At 49.5% G+C, this 18,491-nt stretch overlaps 1 protein-coding gene across 8 annotated transcripts; it reads left to right on the forward strand.

The window, feature by feature from the left end:
• Positions 1–5,998: 5,998 nt before the first annotated feature.
• Positions 5,999–18,202, forward strand: SSTR4 (somatostatin receptor 4). Of its 8 annotated transcripts, none has more exons than XM_084512278.1 (3): positions 5,999–6,774; positions 9,547–15,974; positions 16,334–18,202. In XM_084512278.1, exon 3 carries the CDS (start codon positions 16,382–16,384, stop codon positions 17,579–17,581), a length of 1,200 nt encoding a protein of 399 aa, XP_084368404.1. In that variant the 5' UTR covers positions 5,999–6,774; positions 9,547–15,974; positions 16,334–16,381; the 3' UTR covers positions 17,582–18,202. The 8 variants fall into 8 exon arrangements, with proteins under 8 accessions (XP_084368404.1, XP_084368406.1, XP_084368405.1 ...); XM_084512280.1 differs by having other exon boundaries at positions 9,560–15,974; XM_084512279.1 differs by lacking the exon at positions 5,999–6,774 and having other exon boundaries at positions 9,180–15,639; positions 15,823–15,974.
• Positions 18,203–18,491: the final 289 nt, after the last annotated feature.

The raw sequence follows: 18,491 nt of genomic DNA on the forward strand, positions 1-18,491 counted from the left end.
CACAGCCCTGGGCTGGGGGACCCTCCTGGGTACTCCCCGCTCCTCACCACCCCGAGAGCAGTTCCGATAGCATCTCCTGGCCCCACAATCTGCCAGGGAGTTGCCAGCCCAGGGAGAGGCTCCTTGCGCTCGGAGGATGAAAGCGCCCTTTGATGCTGCCCAAACAATTCATCGAGGGCTGGGCTGGCTTCCCCACAAGTGTGTCCTGGTGGCAGTGGAACTCCAAGGGACACCCTAGCGCTGGGCGCTGCTGGCTTCTGCTCCCTTCCCTCCCCTTGCCCTTGTTTTCGGAGCCAGCCTGCAGCCAGACAGGGCTGCTGCATCCATGAACCCTGAGCTGAGGCTGCCAGCCAGTACTGGCAGGTGGTGCAGGTGGATGTAAAAACAAGTTATATACCATTATATATATTATATTTAATAGGTGTGTGAAGTGGCACAGTGCTGGTGCAGCAGCTGCAGGGGCAATAGCTCAGCTTTAGTTTCTGCTGTGCCCAAGCCAAGGTCACCAGCATATTACCGAGTGCTTTGCTTTGCAGTCTGTGCCCCGCTGCTGGTCACGGGGGTGGGTGCGTGTTTGCCCCAAAACAGTGAAAAATGCAAAACATTGGCTTTGGTCTGAATTGCAAAGGAGGGGGCAGGATAGAGGCCCAGCCAGAGGCACCGTGCACGGAGCGGAGCAGGAGCCACAGCCTTGCACACACAGCTCTCGCTGCTGGTAAAGTTCATTGCACCGCCCAAAGGTGTGGTGCTCTCTGCTGATCCTTGTTTTCAGAAACAAAGGATATGTGCACTCTGCCAGGAAATCCTAAACCCTGGAGAAATGGTTTACATCTCCATGAACTCTATTGTCACTTTTATGTTAAATGCATTTTTTTTTTACAAAGGTGATTTGTAGAAATAGCTGTGTGCTGTAGGAGAATGGAATAATGAGTGATAACGTCCTATCCTCTGGCAACAGAGCTTGGCAGAGGTTTTCAATGAGCATTTTTGGAGTGTGACAACCAAACAGCTTTCAGTACAGAGCCTGATGCAAACTTAATTTTTTCATTGCTTTTACTTCGTTAGAGGGAAACGTGGGCAAAATAAAATAAATTAAAATCAAGGAAATGCATCACTGCAAGATTTCCCTAATAAACCACTCTGGTTTTCCCATTTCTGACAGCATCTGGTTCAGAAGTGCCAAAGCTGGAACCTCAGTCCTTGCTGTTTGCTTTTCTCCCTGAAAATGAGGCAATGGGAGACATCCAAATGCTGTACAGTGCTGCGCGTGCCGAGCACCACTCCTGGTGGCTGCTTCCCCTTTCTGAGGTGGGAGGCAGCACTTGGCCACAGAGGATCCAGGTTCCAGGAGCAGCAAAATCCACATTCCTGCTTCTGCCACCCCAAAAGCCAACTCTAAATCCCAAAGGCCTTAGTAGGAGTTTAAAGAGAGAGAGTAATAAAGACGTACCTGGCTTTATGGAGTGCTTCTATCCAGGATTAACAACGTGCTTTTCGTTTAGCAAATTGCAAGGGGGAGCTTTCAGGGGAAAATGTGAAAATGATACTGCTTGCAATGCCAGGTTTCGAGTGCCTCAGCGGGGATGGGGCCTTCCCCCTGCCTTCAAAGGGAAGCAGATGGAGCTCCCAGCACAGCCGCCTTGAGACTGGGGAAAAAATGGGAGTTTTCTGCTGCTGCCCATTGCTTCAAGCTCTGAGCCTCTCAACACGGCCATGCACACTCCTACATCTTTGAGCGGTCACCAGTGGAGGGCTTTAGGAGCCTCCACCTCTGAGCAGTCAGGAGGCTAGAGCTTATGTCTGAATGTCATAGTTTTCCGCTGGCTTTCTGCCAGCTCTTTTGGAAAACAATAATTGAATAAAACACAGATTTGCCCGGGGGAAAGGGTGGGATATGCAGTGCAATGGCTGCTCCCACAAGAAACTGGAAGCAGCAAAAAACAACCTCCCTATAATATGATTTAATATATTTTAAATCTCTTTTCCTTCTGTGTTTGACTATTCTGCTCCAGTAGTAATGACATTACCCGATTTTGTGATGTATTTATTTTTTATAATTGAAATTGTGGCTCTGTGCACGGATTGGTTTGCAAGAACATGGTTGGTGATGGCTCGTGCCTCCCCAGGCATCATGTTAGAGCAATTCAGACAAAATCCTGTCTGGCCCACGCTGTAGCAAAACTATGTGCAGAAACCTGCCTTTGTGCTCCTTTGGGCACACTGGGCAGCCTTGGCCATCCCTCTCCCAAGGGATACTGCCCCACATTCCTGCTAACTTGTGAATTATTGTTATTATATTAATATAACTTTATGATACATGTGCAATATGGTGATCATTATATTATTATTACTTATGAAGCCAGCTGTTGCAGGCAGGGACAAAGCGACTCCCAGCCAAACCTCAGCAGCACCTCCCACCCATATTTACCCTTCAGCGAGTTTCCTCCTTCCCTGCAGCCCCCCATGCCCCTGGCTCAGGGCGAGCTGTCCTTAGCTACTGCTTTGTCAGGGCAAGCCACCTGTGATGCCTCTTCCCTAGAACCAGCCCCGCCAAAGCCCCATAGCCGTCTGCTCCACTCCAGCCCAGCTTCATCTGTCCTGTCTAGAGCCACACGGCTCAGTATGTTAAGGTTTTTGACTTCTGCCTAATGAAACCAGAAAGAAATGTGTTTAAAGGCTTCAAAGTAAAGGAGCTTGGGTTTTATGCTCAAGCTAGAAAGGCTAAGAATTGAGAAAATGTGTGTTTGGCAATGTCACATATATTAATTCAGATCTTATTGCAGGGATTAGCCTATTTTTAGCAAAGAAAGCAGCTACTGGATGCTGACAAAGCAGCTGCAGTTTGCTGTTGGGATGCAGAGCCCTGGAGCTCGCAGCCCGCGGGCCAGAAGCCGCCTGCTGAGCTGCAGCAGGGCGCTGCACCCCCAGGGGGATTTGGGCAATGCAGGGCGCAGGCTGGACATGGGCAGAGGCTCCCCCAAGGCCCAGGCACCCAACAAGCACCCCTGGCTGCCCGTTAGCCACAGGAGAGTGGTCCAGAAACAAAACCAAGGGGCCTGGGGTTAAATGAGAAGCAAATGAATCTGCTGCTGGCAGGCCAGCTCCAGGCCCTGCTAGACAACATGAGTGCCATCTGGATGGCTCTGCTTCTGCAGAAGGAAAAGGCTCTGCATGCTCCACTCTCACCTCTGTGCTACAGTGAGAAGAGATGGAAGCATTGCTTCTAGTCTGTGGGGGAGCCCTGCATTCCCCCCAGGCTCGCAGTGCTGGGTGCTGCTGCAGACACCCTCCTGCTGCCAGCTGCCAACAGTTCCTGGCCTCAGCTCAAGCACCGTGCCGAGGGCTCTGCCGCGGAGGCAGAGGCACATGGAGAGTGGCAGTGAGGAGTGGGACCATAAGCCCAACCCAGGGGTACCTATGTGCTAAACAGGGATGTCCCTACATGCTGAAGGGATGACCCTACATGCTAAAAGGGATGCTCAACCCTAGGGCACCCAGAACCCTTCCACCTCCAGCCATTACCCAGCGGCTGGAAATGAAGCTGGAAAGAAAATCTGATTAGAAACCAGTCATAGGCTGGTAATAATGAGGTAATCAGCCACAGGGGCTGTTAACTGAAGGAAATGATACATGCCTTATCATGAGGAGCGTCTGCATTAACAGTGAGGCATGGAAATTGGCCTAATTTGAGGCAAGCACGTCAGCCGTGTGGATGTTCCTGCTGGGTGCAGCCGTGTGCTGTCACAGCGAGAGGCAGCACCTCCAGGCCTGCTGCAAGCTCTGCCAGCCGCGTGGCTGGGAACCCTCCCTGCAGCACAGGCAGCTACTCTAAAACACACGTGTCAGGCATTTTCAATTTGGAATATTTCACCTGTTCCACTTTGAAACCACATTTCCCTTTTTGTAGGAAAGATTACCAATAAATAAATAAATAAAACACAAAAACTTCCTAAAAGGAAAGGAAACAAGGCCTGTTCTAGCTAGCACTGCATTTCACTGGGTTCTCCCGTGGGCCAGAGAAGAACAAGACTTGTTCTCTTCAGGCCAGCCCGAAAGGATTACTTTGTTTTGCTTTATTTGTTTGCCTTGGCTGCTCCTCCGATGGATGGGTCTGGCCGAGCTCGCAGAGGTAGCCAGGCCCTGCAACAAGCTGCTGTTCTGTGGTGGTTTGAGATGCAGAGGGGTGCTGGGGCTGCAGGGCATCACAGGAGACCTGACCCTGGTTCTTCTGCACACCACGGGTGGCAAAGCGTCCCAGTGCCACCGCCAGTGGGGACAACAATGTACTGCTTGCTCCCTCCTCACCTGTGACAGCGGGCCAGGCGTTCAGGCCAGGCTTGGCTGTTTTTACCTCTTTTGGCTGTATTTCAAGGTGGATTTTTCATTGCAGCCACTAAAAAGAAGGCATAGACTGCCTTTTGTTGGGAGACCTGGCAGGGCACAAGGGAGGCTGGGCTTTACAAATGTTTAGCTAGCTGTGATTGTACACTGCCTTTGGAGGGGAAAACATGTGCAGACAGCGCTTGCCCCCAGCATCAGGCATGCCCAGAAAAGTGCACGGCGTTGCTTTTACAGGGCTTTAAGTCAGTGGGTTGCAAACTCAGCTGGGTGAATGCTCAGCATCCAAAAAATCATCTCCATGTGCCAATTGGGGGTGTCTGCCTTTCCCACGCACTGTCAGCAATCTCCCCTTCATTTCCACGCTCCCTGGGCAGAGCTGCGTGCAGCCCAGCTGGGATCTGGCTTGGAGCTGGTGTCCCTACCACAGCTAGACATCGGATCTGTGTGCCCTGCTGGGACCCGGTGCCTCAGGGGATGTCACCACTGCCCCCATGGTGCTGATGGCTGCAGTGAAGCTCCTGGGGAGAGCACAGGCGTTTGACAGCTTTTATTACTGCAGGCCATGGGTTTCAAGTTGGGGTTGGTTTTCTTTCCCTATCAAAATATCTCTTCATGCTACCTTGGGGGAAATGGGGTCCACTTTATTTTAAGAATTAACCATCCCTGCAGCAGTTTTGCTCTTCCCCACCCAAACCTTTTCCACAGAAGGACTGGTACCAGCAGCCTAATACGAGCAAAAGTCCCACTCGCCGCTAAGGAGCTTCCTCCGTTACAGTAAAGAGCATTTACAAGTTTCCTGTTCCTCCTGGGAGGTGGAGGGGCTCGATGCAACCCGCAGGCAGTTTCATTGTTTTATTACACACTTTCCGGTTGCCGTCTGCAACAGGAACCCCTGGAGCACCGTGTCCCCCCCAGGTCTCTGCGCGCAGCCAGGCAGACCCTGTGGGCACAGGGGACCTGCCACCACGCTCCCCCCTCTGGCACCCCTTGCTGCACAGTTTGCAGCTGTGGGCACCAGTCCCTGCTCTGCTTCTCCACCTCCGTGAAATTTAAGCCAGTATGTCCTCGCCAATTTTTTTGCCAGCTGCACAATTAAGTATGGTCGTATATTTAAGCACCAAGAAGAAACACATACCTGCGTTCCCATGCATGTAGAGCCTGTTCTCAGTAATATAATATAAGCATTTGTCAATATCCCTGTCCCTGTGGCCAAAATCCCTTCCACACACAAATGTGCTCGCTCACTCAGCTGTCTGACAGCTTTCTGCTCCATCCTGACTTCCCAGAATCTCCCACAGGAGGTTGCCCAATGCAGGGACCTGGGAGCACGAAATGCAGGCAAGTGAGAAAAAATTCTCTTGCTCCGGTGACGTCCCAGTGCAGGATGGAGTGACAGCGTGTGCGTGAGCTTTGTTCAGATAAGTTAGAAAGTCACAGGGACGCACATGTGTGCAGCAGGGCTCTATGCTGCTTTTGGGGGCTGCCTCCCTCCCCATCCTGCAGCTCAGCCCCCTGGGAGGACAGTCCCTGCGGGTGGTGGCCACAAGCAGCACTGATGCTTTGCCAGGTCCCAGTGGGAGCACTTTTATTAAAAAAAATAAATTGATTTTTGAAACATGGGATTAGAAATTAGGGAGCAATTGGTTAAGAATGAATATGTAGGCAACACTCATTGCTTAATATGTGCTACATTTGCGATGTGTCTGTGCTGCGCTTAGGCCTCCAGATAACAGGAGCCCCTGGAACCCCAAGAACCAGATCGAACCAACCATATGGTTCAGACTGTGACCAAGGGCTCAGAGATAAGGAGGACCGTTCTTAAAAAAGGATGTCAAACATGCAAGGCCTCGAGATAACAGGGGCTCCTCAGATCTGGAGAACCGGACCAAAGCAACCTTATGGCCTAGATTGTGACCAGGGGCTCAGAGAGCATGCGCAAGAAGATGATGTGAAAAGTTCAGCCCGGATGAAGACATCTTACTTCATCCCCACAACCCTCAGCGCCCACCACCAGAAGGCACTGCGCAAGTGCAGAGGGGAGGAGTTTATGGAAATGACTTCTTGGAACTAATTTTAATACTAAGCAGGAACAGGTCATGAATATGTATAGGCACACTGGGAAACGTCATGCGTATGTAAGTCTTTACTGCATATAACCAAAGCAAGTCGCCGTGTTAGGGGCACACGATTTTGGTGGGACTACCCCCCGTGCTGCCCAGCACTGCATAAGCATACCTACCTTACAATCTTACTGATTGTGGGGGTCAGCTTTCCGTGAGTCATTTTGGTGAGCCAGCCAGAGTGCTCGGCTGCAGGATTGGCTGCGGAGCAGACGCCCCTAGGTGCACCCTGATTATTTTGCTCGGAGGGGACTCCACTCTCAGCCACTCACCACAAGAGCAGACAAAGACCTCCTGAAGCTGCGGACAAACGGTATGTTTTACAGTACAGGAAAGGCCCGTAAGTCGTACACGTGGCCGGGGCAGCTGGTAAATCACGCAGAGACGACTGGCGTGCAGCATAGTCCCTGTAAGGGAGGAGTGTACCCTACAGGCTGACTGATGGAGCGGTCAAGGGGGATTTGCTGACCGATAGACCAGCTGCTAGCGATTTTGGGAGCAGATCGAGCAAATCTGAGGTTACTGCTGCGTCCTGGTTTTGGGAGCCAGGACGGACCTGCTAATGACTGTATAAGAAGCAGGAGAAGGGTAAGCGGGCCTCTCACAATTGTGACAAGGTTACCTGGATAATATTTTCATCTGCTGGAGGGATACTAACTGGAGTGTTAATAATTGTATGTCTTATTCTTAAATGTCCAGGTATTTTGTGTTGAAAGTATTTGTGTAAGGGTATGGGTTTGAAACAAAGCGTAATAAGTCACTCCATGAAGAACACAGTCAGAGACAATACTTGCTTGGTATATTACTTGTTTGGTAATATCATTCTAAATTATATTCTTGTGGTATTATTGAGATGTGCTAGAGGCCTCTTTGTGTGATTGTGTGATTGTTCTGTGTGAGACGCAGTGTCGCTGCGAAGCAAGTGCAGAGTTCCGATCCGCGGTATTCTCTGTGAGGGGAGCGGCCGGAGACGAACAAAGTGCATGACAGACCTAAAAGAAGGGCTGTTTTATCCAAGGTTTGATTGGTGGTGCCCAATATATGGGCCTGGCGGTGTATCTTATGAGCCTTTTTGCTCTCAAGTGCTTTATTTGAGTGTGACAAGAAGAAAGGCGGGAGCATTATCTAAGTAACTAACGGTTGAGAAGTGTTGGTGTATTTGCTGTGGTGTTTGGTCAGTTTCCCAAGTACTGGAGGAGGGGAGGGGGGAAGGGGACTGACTGATTATCAAAGCGGTAGAACGGAGAGAGTCATTTCTTTGGTGGTTTGGGCTTGAGCCCTGGGAATTTGGTAAGAAGGGGGAGAGTGGATTTATTTAGGCCTCAATACCTTTTTAAACCCTCATATTGACGGATACACAGGAGTGATTCCTTGTTTTGTGTGGGCTTACTAACAAAGTGTATGAGAAAAATTGTCATTTGGCTTGAAATTTGGTCCTGTTGAAATGTAAATTTTGTGGAAAAGGTGGAAATGTTTGTCTAGAAGACGGAAGGCTGAGGGCTTCGGATGTTTTCCTGAAGTCCCATGGATTTGTGATTGGAACAGGGCTCATTAATAATCTGAAATAGTAAAATTTGTATGTGGGAAGAAGAGTTTAATCCCAGAGAATTGGGACATTTGCAAAGAAGATCAGTAAAAACCTGCAGTAAAAAGATTTGCCTGGAAATTGAAAGAATGGACAGTAACTAGTAAGGAATAGTAATAAATAAATAAATAAAATCAAGGAAATGGGTAATATCCAAAACAAAGACGTTTTAAAGAAAGCCTCCTTGGGTGCATATTGGCACATTTGAAGGATATTGTTAGAACTGGGGGGACACAAAGCAAGAGGACTTTCACTAAGTATTGCAATCAATGGTGGCCACTGTATAAGCTAAATGGCCACTTTATGGACCAATGGACTATAACAGTATCTTGCAATTAATGTTTTTGAGGAGGGGAGGAAAATGGGATGAAATGTTGTATATTGATATATTGTTTCAGTATCTTGGAGGGAAAATGTATGGAATTAAGTTGGCCCCTGACTGAGCCTTTGGTGCTGGAGAAAGATAAAGGAAGTGTTAAAAGGGTTGTTGAAGGTGCTAAAGGCGTGGCATGTAGTATTTGACAAAACTGAAGTTGAATGAGCAGGGAAAGAGGATGTAGGAATGTTAATAGTTCTGCCTCAACCCGAGGCTGAGATCATGGGTGTGAGCCCTCTGGGGCAGAGGGACCGTAATGGGTCCGAGAGAGTTGTCATGGAAACAGAAAAGCAGCTAACTCTTTAAACAACCTGATTCATGTGTGAGCTCAGATTGCTAATGGAACCGCTCAGGGAACTTTCAAAGAGAAAATAAATAAATAAATAAATAAATAAATAAATAAATTTTGGGCCCGGCTTCAGAAAACAAACAGAGGCAATTGGTTAGCCTCTTTCTAGGGCAATCAACCCCTGATATCGGAAAGAAATTGTATTAGGTTGCAGGATAAACTTACAACAGTCAGGAATGATGGGGAGCCGGGGCATCTAGCCTAGCAGGTTGGCTGGTTGAAATAAAGCTAGGGAATGAAGAAATGAAGCTTGAATTTTTTGTTGGTTATGGGAGCTTCTTTCTCCGTGTTAATTAGTCTGTAAATGTAATAGGAGCAACTGGCCAACAGGAAAAAGCTTTTTTCTTTTTCTTTTTTTTTTTTTTTTTTCTTTTTTTTTTTTTGCAATGCTCAAAAGTTAAATTGGGAAAAATGATTGGAATTACAAAATGAGAAAAACAATCGAGTTTGGTTCATGGTACTAAATTTAAAGGATGCCTTAGGATGCCTTTTTCCACCTGCCCGTGGCAACTGAAAACCAAAAACTCTTTGCCTTTGAGTGGGAAAATAATAATAGAGGATGGAAAACTCAGCTTACTTGGACAGTGTTACCATAGCGGTTCAAGAATAGCCCCACCATATTTGGGAACTGTGATCTTGAAGTTTGAAAGACCCCTTTGGGAAAAGGGGACACTGTTGCAATACGCAAATGATAGCTACTGAAGAAGAAAAGGAATGTGTATAATGGACTGTTAGTTCACTACATTTTTTTTCGGCACTAATACTGTGAACCCAGCCTCTTTCCTCAGAAACAGAGTTTCCAGATCACCCATTCATGAGTGCATCAAGAGCATGGACATGGTATACTCCATCTGACCAGACTTAAAGGAAACACCCCTAGAAGATGTGGAGGATTGGTATATAGATGGCAGCAGCTTCGTCTGCCAGGGATTTCACCTCACAGGATATGCGGTAACAAACATCAGCCCAAAAGGTGGAAATCATCACCTTGATAAGAGCTTTTCAGCTGGCAAACATTTGGACAGATTTGAGATATGCCTTTGGTGTGGTGCATGCACACGGGGCAATTTGGAAGGAGAGAGGACTGTTATCTTCCTCTATTAAACATGCAGAAGAGGCTGATAGCAGTTATTAGAGAAGAAGGAAAAAGGAGGCCCAGACAGGAACAGCCCCAACTAGGGGCTGCATTGCAAGGAGCAATGTGCCCTGTGTAAGAAATTTGGGCATTGGAAAAAGGAATGCCCAGAACGGAATAGAAATGGAAAAGGGAACCAGAGAAGGGAGGTGGTAGTCACACATGCAAAAGACGACTAAAGAGGACTCTGGGAATCTACCCCAGCAGATCCGTTGGTTATAAAACTGAAGCTGGGGAAAGAGGGAAAAGAGGTGGAACTTACAGTGGATGCGGGGGCAACATATTCGATTTTAAATAAAGCATTAGTATCAGTGGGGAATTATTACATTGTAGTGAAGGGGGCAACTGGCCAATCTGAAATAGCATATTTCTGCAAACCATTGAAATATAAATATGGGAAACAGTGGGGCATTCAGAAGTTCCTATACATACCCAACTGCCTGGAGTCACTCCTAGGGAGAGATTTATTGTAAAGATTACAAGCAACCATTTCATTTAAAAACGGGGAGATTATTCTGGAGGTAAATGATCAAAAATATGTGGAAGTGTTGAGTTTGATATTGACAGCTATTGAGACTAAAGAGGAAATTAGTGAGGAAATCCTAAGTCAAGTGTTTTCTGGAGTATGATCCAGGGAAGTCAAAAAATGCACTTAAACAGTACCCCTTGAAAAAGGAAGATAGAGAAGGAATTAGCCCAATAATTGATTAACATTCTTAACACCAGAGCTAACTTGGTTTACCATTTTAGACCTGAAGGATGCCTTCTTTTGCCTCCCTCTCCATGAAGCCAGTCAGAAAATCTTTGCATTTGATTGGAAATGCCCTAAGTGTGGGTGCAAAACACAGCGCACATGGACAAGGTTGCCTCAGGGCTGTAAGAACTCACCCACCTTATACGGAAAACAACTTGCAAAGGACTTGGAGACCTGGAAAGCCCCATCAGGAGAAGGAAGGCTGTTGCAGTGCATAGATGACCTCCTTATAGCCACCCAGACAGAAGAAGCATGTGTGGCCTGGACAGTAAGCCTCCTAAACTTTCTAGGACTACAGGGGTACAGGGTATCAAAGAAGAACACTCAGATGGTAAAGCAGAAGGTGACCTACCTGGGTTATGAGGTTAGTGCTGGACAATGGACCTTGGGGCATGATCGTAAAGAAGCGATATGTCAAACCCTGAAACTCAAGACAATAAAAGAACTGTGAACCTTTTTGGGAATGACGGGGTGGTGCAGATTGTGGATCTATAATTATGGATTGCTTATAAAACTGCTGTATGCGTTCATTGCAAATGGGAACAGGGATCTCCAATGGACAAAGGAGGCCACACAAGCCTTTGACCAACTAAAGAAGGCTCTCATGTCAGCTCTGGGACTTCCAGATGTGAATAAACCATTTTTCCTCTTCTCCCTTGAGAAACAGGGGATTGCTCTGGGAATACTAGCACGGGATCTGGGCCCATATCCAAGGGCAGTTGCTTATTTTTCGAAGCAGCTTGATGCTGCTGCCAAGGGATAGCTGGGATGCCTCAGAGCCATTGCAGCAGTGGTGCTAAATATCCAGGAAGCACGTAAGTTCACCTTGGGACAGAAAATAACTGTGCTAGTGTCTCACACAGTGTCCACAGTGCTGGAAGTAAAAGGTGGTCACTGGCTTTTCCCACAAAGGTTCCTGAACTCAGCAGAAACCAAGGGGAGCCAGTACACCATGACTGCCTGGAGACCACTGAAGCTACCTACTCCAGCCATCCAGATCTGAAGGACACTCCTTTTGATGATGTGGAAATATGGGAGCAGCTATGTCCTCAGCGGAAAACAACATGCCAGGTATGCAGGTACCACTTGCAAAGACGTAATAGAATCTGGACTAAATAATGAGATTATTGGAAGCAGTTCAGCTGCCTGAAAAGGTAGCAATCATGCACATTAAGGCACACCAGCAGGTGAGCTCAGAATTGGAGGAAGGAAATGATCTGGCAGATAGAGAGGCAACAGAAACAGCAGAAGGGGAGGTAGCAACAGAGGGAGCCCTGATTCCAGACAGGCAAATTCCCCTTGAAGGTAAGCTTGTATATAACAAAAAGGATAATAAATTAATTGAAAGTCAGAAAGGAAAATACAACCAAGAGGGATGGGCTATTACCAAAGAAGGGAAGGGAAGCTAGTCATCCCCTCCAATTTATTGTGGTCACTGGTAAAGAAAGAACACCGGAAAACACATTGGAGAATAGACGCTTTGCATAACTATCTAATTGGAAAAAATATTGCCAGGAACTTATATGCTACCATCACTTAAATAACTTAACAATGTGATCTTTGTCTCCAGACTAACCCCAAAAATGCCCCCAGACCAAAACTGTATCAAATTGGAAAAGGCCATGGGCCTGGGCAATAGTGGCAAATTGACTTTTTTGAACTTCCAAGAAAAAGGGGGTGTCTATATTTACTGGTGTTAACAGATACCTTTTCAGGATGGCCAGAGGCTTTCCCCACTAAGACTGCCAAAGCCTGAGAGGTAACTGAGTCTCTTGTAGAGAAAACTTCGAAACCACAGTGGAAAGGCTATACCAGGTGCTCCTTGCAACCTTCACCGCAATTAAGATCAAGGAACAGAGTGCCTGGATTCACCATTCTCAAGTGAAGAAAGCTCCAGAAGACCCCTGGAAAGTAACGCCAGGTGACGGTGAACTGAAACTAAAGCTCAGTCGAGCAAAATGAGTACATTGTGGTCAGGAGTATTTACTAATATAGTTAGTAGGAATTTAGTTAACAGAATTGTTTTATTTCTATGGCTTATAAGTTGTAATTGTGATTCAAAAAGGTGCCTCTATGATAATAGAGAATGGTGAGTGGCCTTGGCCCGAAGCCGTAACAACAGAGGATAAGAGCATTAATGGAAAGTTAGCAGTTATGGTTATTTGGTAAACAAATGGTGACCATTTGTATGCATTATAAGAATGGCAAAAATTAGGGGAAGAGTGGACACACCAAAGAACCGTAGGGGATGAAATTAAAATAGAGTGCTGAATGATTAATGGAATGACCGACGAGAAAGTAACGGGGATTTTAGTAAAACTGATTTCCAAAAGTGGCCAACAAGAAGGTTGTATCTGCCCAGGTAAATCAGATTGCTGGTATAATTTTATATTAACACAGACTGTAGTAATTGGCTGTTTTTGGCTGTACTTCCTACAACAGTGGGACAACAGCCACTACAATCATCCTTATTTGCATTGGGAACTAGCCAATGGCAAGTTTCAAAGGTGTTACCGAGATGGGAAAAGGCTGAAGGCCAAGAACACAAACTAATAATAGGTGCACTTAGTGTGGTTCAAGATAATGTATCTTTAGCGCTTAGTTGTATACAAGCACAGTTATGGATGCAGGCAACAGCTGCCTTGATCATTAGGGAAGGAAGTGAAGGCATTTTTCCAGCTGAAGTCCAAAAGACTGGGACAATGCCAATGATTTTGAGAAGAAGTTCCAATCTTGGTGGACTCTGGTAAATTTTACCTATGATCCCATTGTTAACATGGTTACTGCCTTTGTGCTTACTATACGTAATGCCACAGTTTATGTTATCCACCCCATCGTTGCACTAGGATTAAACCACGAGGAGACAGTGCTCTGTCCTTCAGAGCACAGAACATGGGCACAGATGTAGAATGGGAAATGGCAGTCTGTAAATCTAGAATCATGCATTACTTGGGAACAACAAGGATTTATTTGTGAAAGCAACACAATTGATGCTCAGGATGTATGTCTTGACACAGAGCAAGGTGTTTGCCACTTTGAAATTCATCCAAACACTAGTCAAAAGACTGTGCATGTATATATTGGTCAAGGCTGTGTGTGTTTAAGAACTGCTTGTGCTTTTGTCGAAGTAGATAAGGAGAACATAACTCTCCCTAGCAAAAATCATTCTAACTTTTGTATTCGTAACTTTGTTAGAATCGTCGAGTGTGATTTTCTATATTTGGCACCAGTGGCATCCCACCAGTTGATCAAGTCTAACAACACAATGTATCACAAGTTATTACCTACAGCTATTGGGATGAACCTCACGTTAGTGAAGCAACTAGTTAAACACCAAGACCTGATCAAAATTTTAAAAAGCATTCAGGAAAATGGAGAGAAGACTCCAATCACTTTCCATTATGATACAAAGGAAATAAGCAGAGCTTTGCAAAGAGTAAAACAAGACAAAAATCACAACTGGTGGGATGCATTCTTTGGATGGTCGCCAACTACAACTAGGATTTTGAACACATTGTGTCACCCAATTATTGTTTTACTGATATTAGTTGGTATAAGTTTAATATTGTCTTTTGTAATACTTGCTTGTAATTGGAAATTGTTACAATGAATGGCTATATTAGCTTCCTTGATAAAAGTACATGGCAAGGCATTGAAGGGTACATATCATAGAGACGGGGAAGAAGAATTTTTGTATAAAGTAAAAGAATTCACTAGATTTTCCAGAAAAGGGGGGACTGAAACATGGGATTAGAAATTAGGGAGCAATTGATTAAGAATGAATATGTAGGCAACACTCATTGCTTAATATGTGCTACATTTGCGATGTGTCTGTGCTGCGCTTAGGCCTCCAGATAACAGGAGCCCCTGGAACCCCAAGAACCAGATCGAACCAACCATATGGTTCAGACTGTGACCAAGGGCTCAGAGATAAGGAGGACCGTTCTTAAAAAAGGATGTCAAACATGCAAGGCCTCGAGATAACAGGGGCTCCTCAGATCTGGAGAACCGGACCAAAGCAACCTTATGGCCTAGATTGTGACCAGGGGCTCAGAGAGCATGCGCAAGAAGATGATGTGAAAAGTTCAGCCCGGATGAAGACATCTTACTTCATCCCCACAACCCTCAGCGCCCACCACCAGAAGGCACCGCGCAAGTGCAGAGGGGAGGAGTTTATGGAAATGACTTCTTGGAACTAATTTTAATACTAAGCAGGAGCAGGTCATGAATATGTATAGGCACACTGGGAAACGTCATGCGTATGTAAGTCTTTACTGCATATAACCAAAGCAAGTCGCCGTGTTAGGGGCACACGACTTTGGTGGGACTACCCCCCATGCCGCCCAGCACTGCATAAGCATACCTACCTTACAATCTTACTGATTGTGGGGTCAGCTTTCCGTGAGTCAATTTTTACCCAAAGCTGGGGAGAAAACATCTTGTGTGTTATATTGAGAGCTCAGCCTGTCTGGGACAGGCTTTGCAGCCCTCTGAGCCCCTTTTATACACGGCCCCCTTTCACCCTTTGCCCCATGATTTCCATCTAGGCTCTGATTTCAGACAAGGCTTTGGGTGCATCACCGCTCTCTGCACCCTCCTCCACCAGCTCTTTGCCCGAGGCCGGACTCTGGGGCAGGGACCTGCGCAGGAGCTGTGGCAGCCACCACCCAGGGATGCATGGCAAGATGCGGGATGTGCACCAGGATGACGGATGCGTGGCAGGATGCGGGAGCGAGCGCGGGGGGCGCGCTGCCTCTCTCCCGTCGCCAGGGCAACCGGTCTCCATCGCCTCCCACCCGTGGGGGACCCCCGCAGCCCCCGCTCAGAGCTGGGGGCTCAAGGCCCTCCCTGCCGCGGTGCTGGACTGCAGCATCCCCGCCTCCGCAGCAGGCTTGGGACGGCGGCGGGTGGGAGCGCACTTCCCTCGGCCACGGCCAGAGCAAGAGGAACGCCGCGAACCTGAAAGGGAAGGGAGAAGGGTATGTCGGGTGCTTTGTTTTGGATTGGCAAGTGGAGAGCATCGATCAGAGATCGGCTTTTGTATAGATACGTATTTATTTATTCATATGGGAAAGCTTATTTACATGGCACAGGTGAGGCGGGTGAGTGAGACTCGCCTGCATTCAAAACTGGAGAGCGTGGTCTGTCTTTCACTTTAAAAGGTTTGGATCCTGCCGGTCATCTGATCCAGGTCAAGCAGGACTTTACCTTGCCAGCAGCCCCTGGAGCTCCTCACCAGCGTGGCTTGCAGCACCCGCCGCTGCCCCTCAGCAGTGGGCTGGGGGGGGTCTTTCAATCCCTGAAGGATTGAGAGGTAAAATATCTCCAGATTGCTTTCACATTCTGCTTGCTTTCCCTTGGGGGGGGGGGGGGGGGGGGGGGAAGCATAATGAAACCATTAGGATCCGTACAGGTTCCTTAAGGCAGAGGGTGGCATTGATTCCCAGGCGATGTTGCCAGGGTGCCCCATGCTGCACCCGTTCCCTCCCCACAGCCCCTGAGTGCACCAGGGGGCCCCTGGCCCGGGATACAACACTGCTGGGAGGGGACAGACAGGCTGGGGGGGCATGGGGGCCCTCGGCCACAATCTGAGGGGTTGGCAGGGGAGTGAGCCCCACGTCCACCACATGCCACAGCTCCTGTTCCCTTCTCTGCCCTGCACCCTGCCTGCAGGCTGGCACCCATCCCGCCGGTGTCCCCCCCCCATGGGCAACCCCCAGCATGAATGTCGACGCTGAGCAGCTGCCCCTCTGGGCCACCTCCGAGATGCCCCCCAACACCAGCGCAGCCTCAACAGAGGCTGGCCAGCTGCAGGGGCCATCGGCATGGGGCGGCAGGGCGGGTGAGATTGCTGGCATGGTGGTGATCCAGTGCATCTACGCCCTGGTGTGCCTGCTGGGGCTGCTGGGCAACTCGCTGGTGATCTTCGTCATCCTGCGCTACGCCAAGATGAAGACAGCCACCAACATCTACCTGCTCAACCTGGCCATTGCTGATGAGCTCTTCATGCTCAGCATCCCCTTCGTGGCCACCTCAGCTGCCCTGCACCACTGGCCCTTCGGCCGGGCGCTGTGCCGCACTGTGCTGGGTGTAGACGGGCTCAACATGTTCACCAGCGTCTTCTGCCTGACGGTGCTCAGCCTGGACCGCTACATTGCCGTGGTGCACCCATTGCGGGCGGCCACCTACCGCCGCCCACGTGTGGCCAAGATCGTCAACGGGGGCGTGTGGCTCCTCTCCTTGCTGGTGGCCTCGCCCATCCCCATCTTTGCCGGCACGGCGACCACCCGTGACGGCCAGGCGGTGGCCTGCAACCTCCTGTGGCCAAGCCCGGCCTGGTCAGCCGCTTTCGTGGTCTACACCACCCTGCTGGGCTTCCTGCTGCCGGTGCTGGCCATGGGGCTGTGCTATCTGCTGATCGTGGGCAAGATGCGGGCTGTAGCACAGCGGGTGGGCTGGCAGCAGCGGCGGCGCTCTGAGGGCAAGCTGACACGCCTGGTGCTGATGGTGGTGGCCATGTTCGTGGTCTGCTGGATGCCCTTCTATGTGGTGCAGCTGGTGAACCTGCTGCTGCCTGGCCGCCTGGATGCCACGGTCAACAACGCCTCCCTCATCCTCAGCTACTCCAACAGCTGCGCCAACCCCATCCTCTATGGCTTCCTCTCTGAAAACTTCCGGCACTCCTTCCATGGCGTGCTGCGCCGCTGCCTCGACGCCAGCCTCTGCTGCTGCCACGCTGAGGCGGGGGCTGCCGAGGAGGAGGAGGAGGAGGAAGAGCCCCTTGACTACTGCGCCGTGCCCCGGGGTGACGACAAGGGCAAGGGCTGCATGTGCCCGTCGCTGCCCTGCCAGCAGGAGCCCGCACACCCTGAGCCCTGCTGCAAGCCTGGCACCCTCCTGGCCAAGACCACCACCTTCTAGGGTGCCCTGCACCCAGCCTCCATCATCCTGGCAAAGGGGATCCCAGATAGAGAGGGGGCAAACCCCTGCAGTGCTGCCCCCATGGCTGCGCACCTGGGTGGGAGGACACCGGAGGGCAGCTGGTGCTTGGCTTTGCTCCGCAGGGTTTGTGCCAGCAGTGGCACCGGTTCTGCAGCCCAGATGCCGTAACCTCCCCTGGAACACGTGTGGCTTCTCCATCCCTGCTGCGCTGTGGCTCCCTGCCCCTGCGGGGATGCAGTGAGCAGGGGCCACTGGAAACGCTGCATCTGAACTCTGCAATGGGGGACAACACTTTGAGTTCTCCCACTGGTCTGGGGAGAAGATGTGGTCCTCTGTGAAACAGAGGAGAGATCCTGAGCTCCTCCCATCCCCTGGCAGGCAGTGGGCAGAGCCATGGGGTGAGGATGTGCACAGCCAGGCCGCCTCTCCCTGGGGAAAAGCGGGGGCTGCTCTGCAGAATGACTTTGCTGATGACTTTGCTCCCACCCCTGCTTTTCAAGGCGCTGGACTGGGGCATCCCCCCAGTGCTCTGTGCTCTCCAGTCATGCTGTGCAGCCCAACAAAATAAAAAGCCATAACGCTGGCCCGTCACACAGCTAACAGCCTCGGCTGAGTCATCATTGCCATCGCCCTTGCCACCGAGGAGCCTCCGCTGTGGCCCCTTGACACCAGGCAAGTAATTGGGCTAATTGCCAGGTCCTGCCTCGGGGCAGGGGGGGGCCTGCGGGAGGGCAGAGTTAGGCATGAGCCCCTTGCCCAGGCTGCGGGGACACTTGCTGCCCATGGGGGACACAAGGCTGCTGTCATGGCAAGGATGCGCCCTGTCCCACAAGCCTGGGCTCACCACTGCCACACGGGACCAAGCTGGTGAACTGCTGCAGGGCTGCAA

The sequence above is a fragment of the Aythya ferina genome, assembly GCF_964211825.1.
Source record: "Aythya ferina genome assembly, chromosome: 3".
NCBI lineage: Eukaryota > Metazoa > Chordata > Aves > Anseriformes > Anatidae > Aythya > Aythya ferina.

What these genes read in the sequence shown, in the direction of transcription:
- SSTR4 (XM_084512278.1), top strand. Translation starts at nt 16,382, where the DNA reads ATGAATGTCGACGCTGAGCAGCTGCCCCTCTGGGCCACCTCCGAGATG.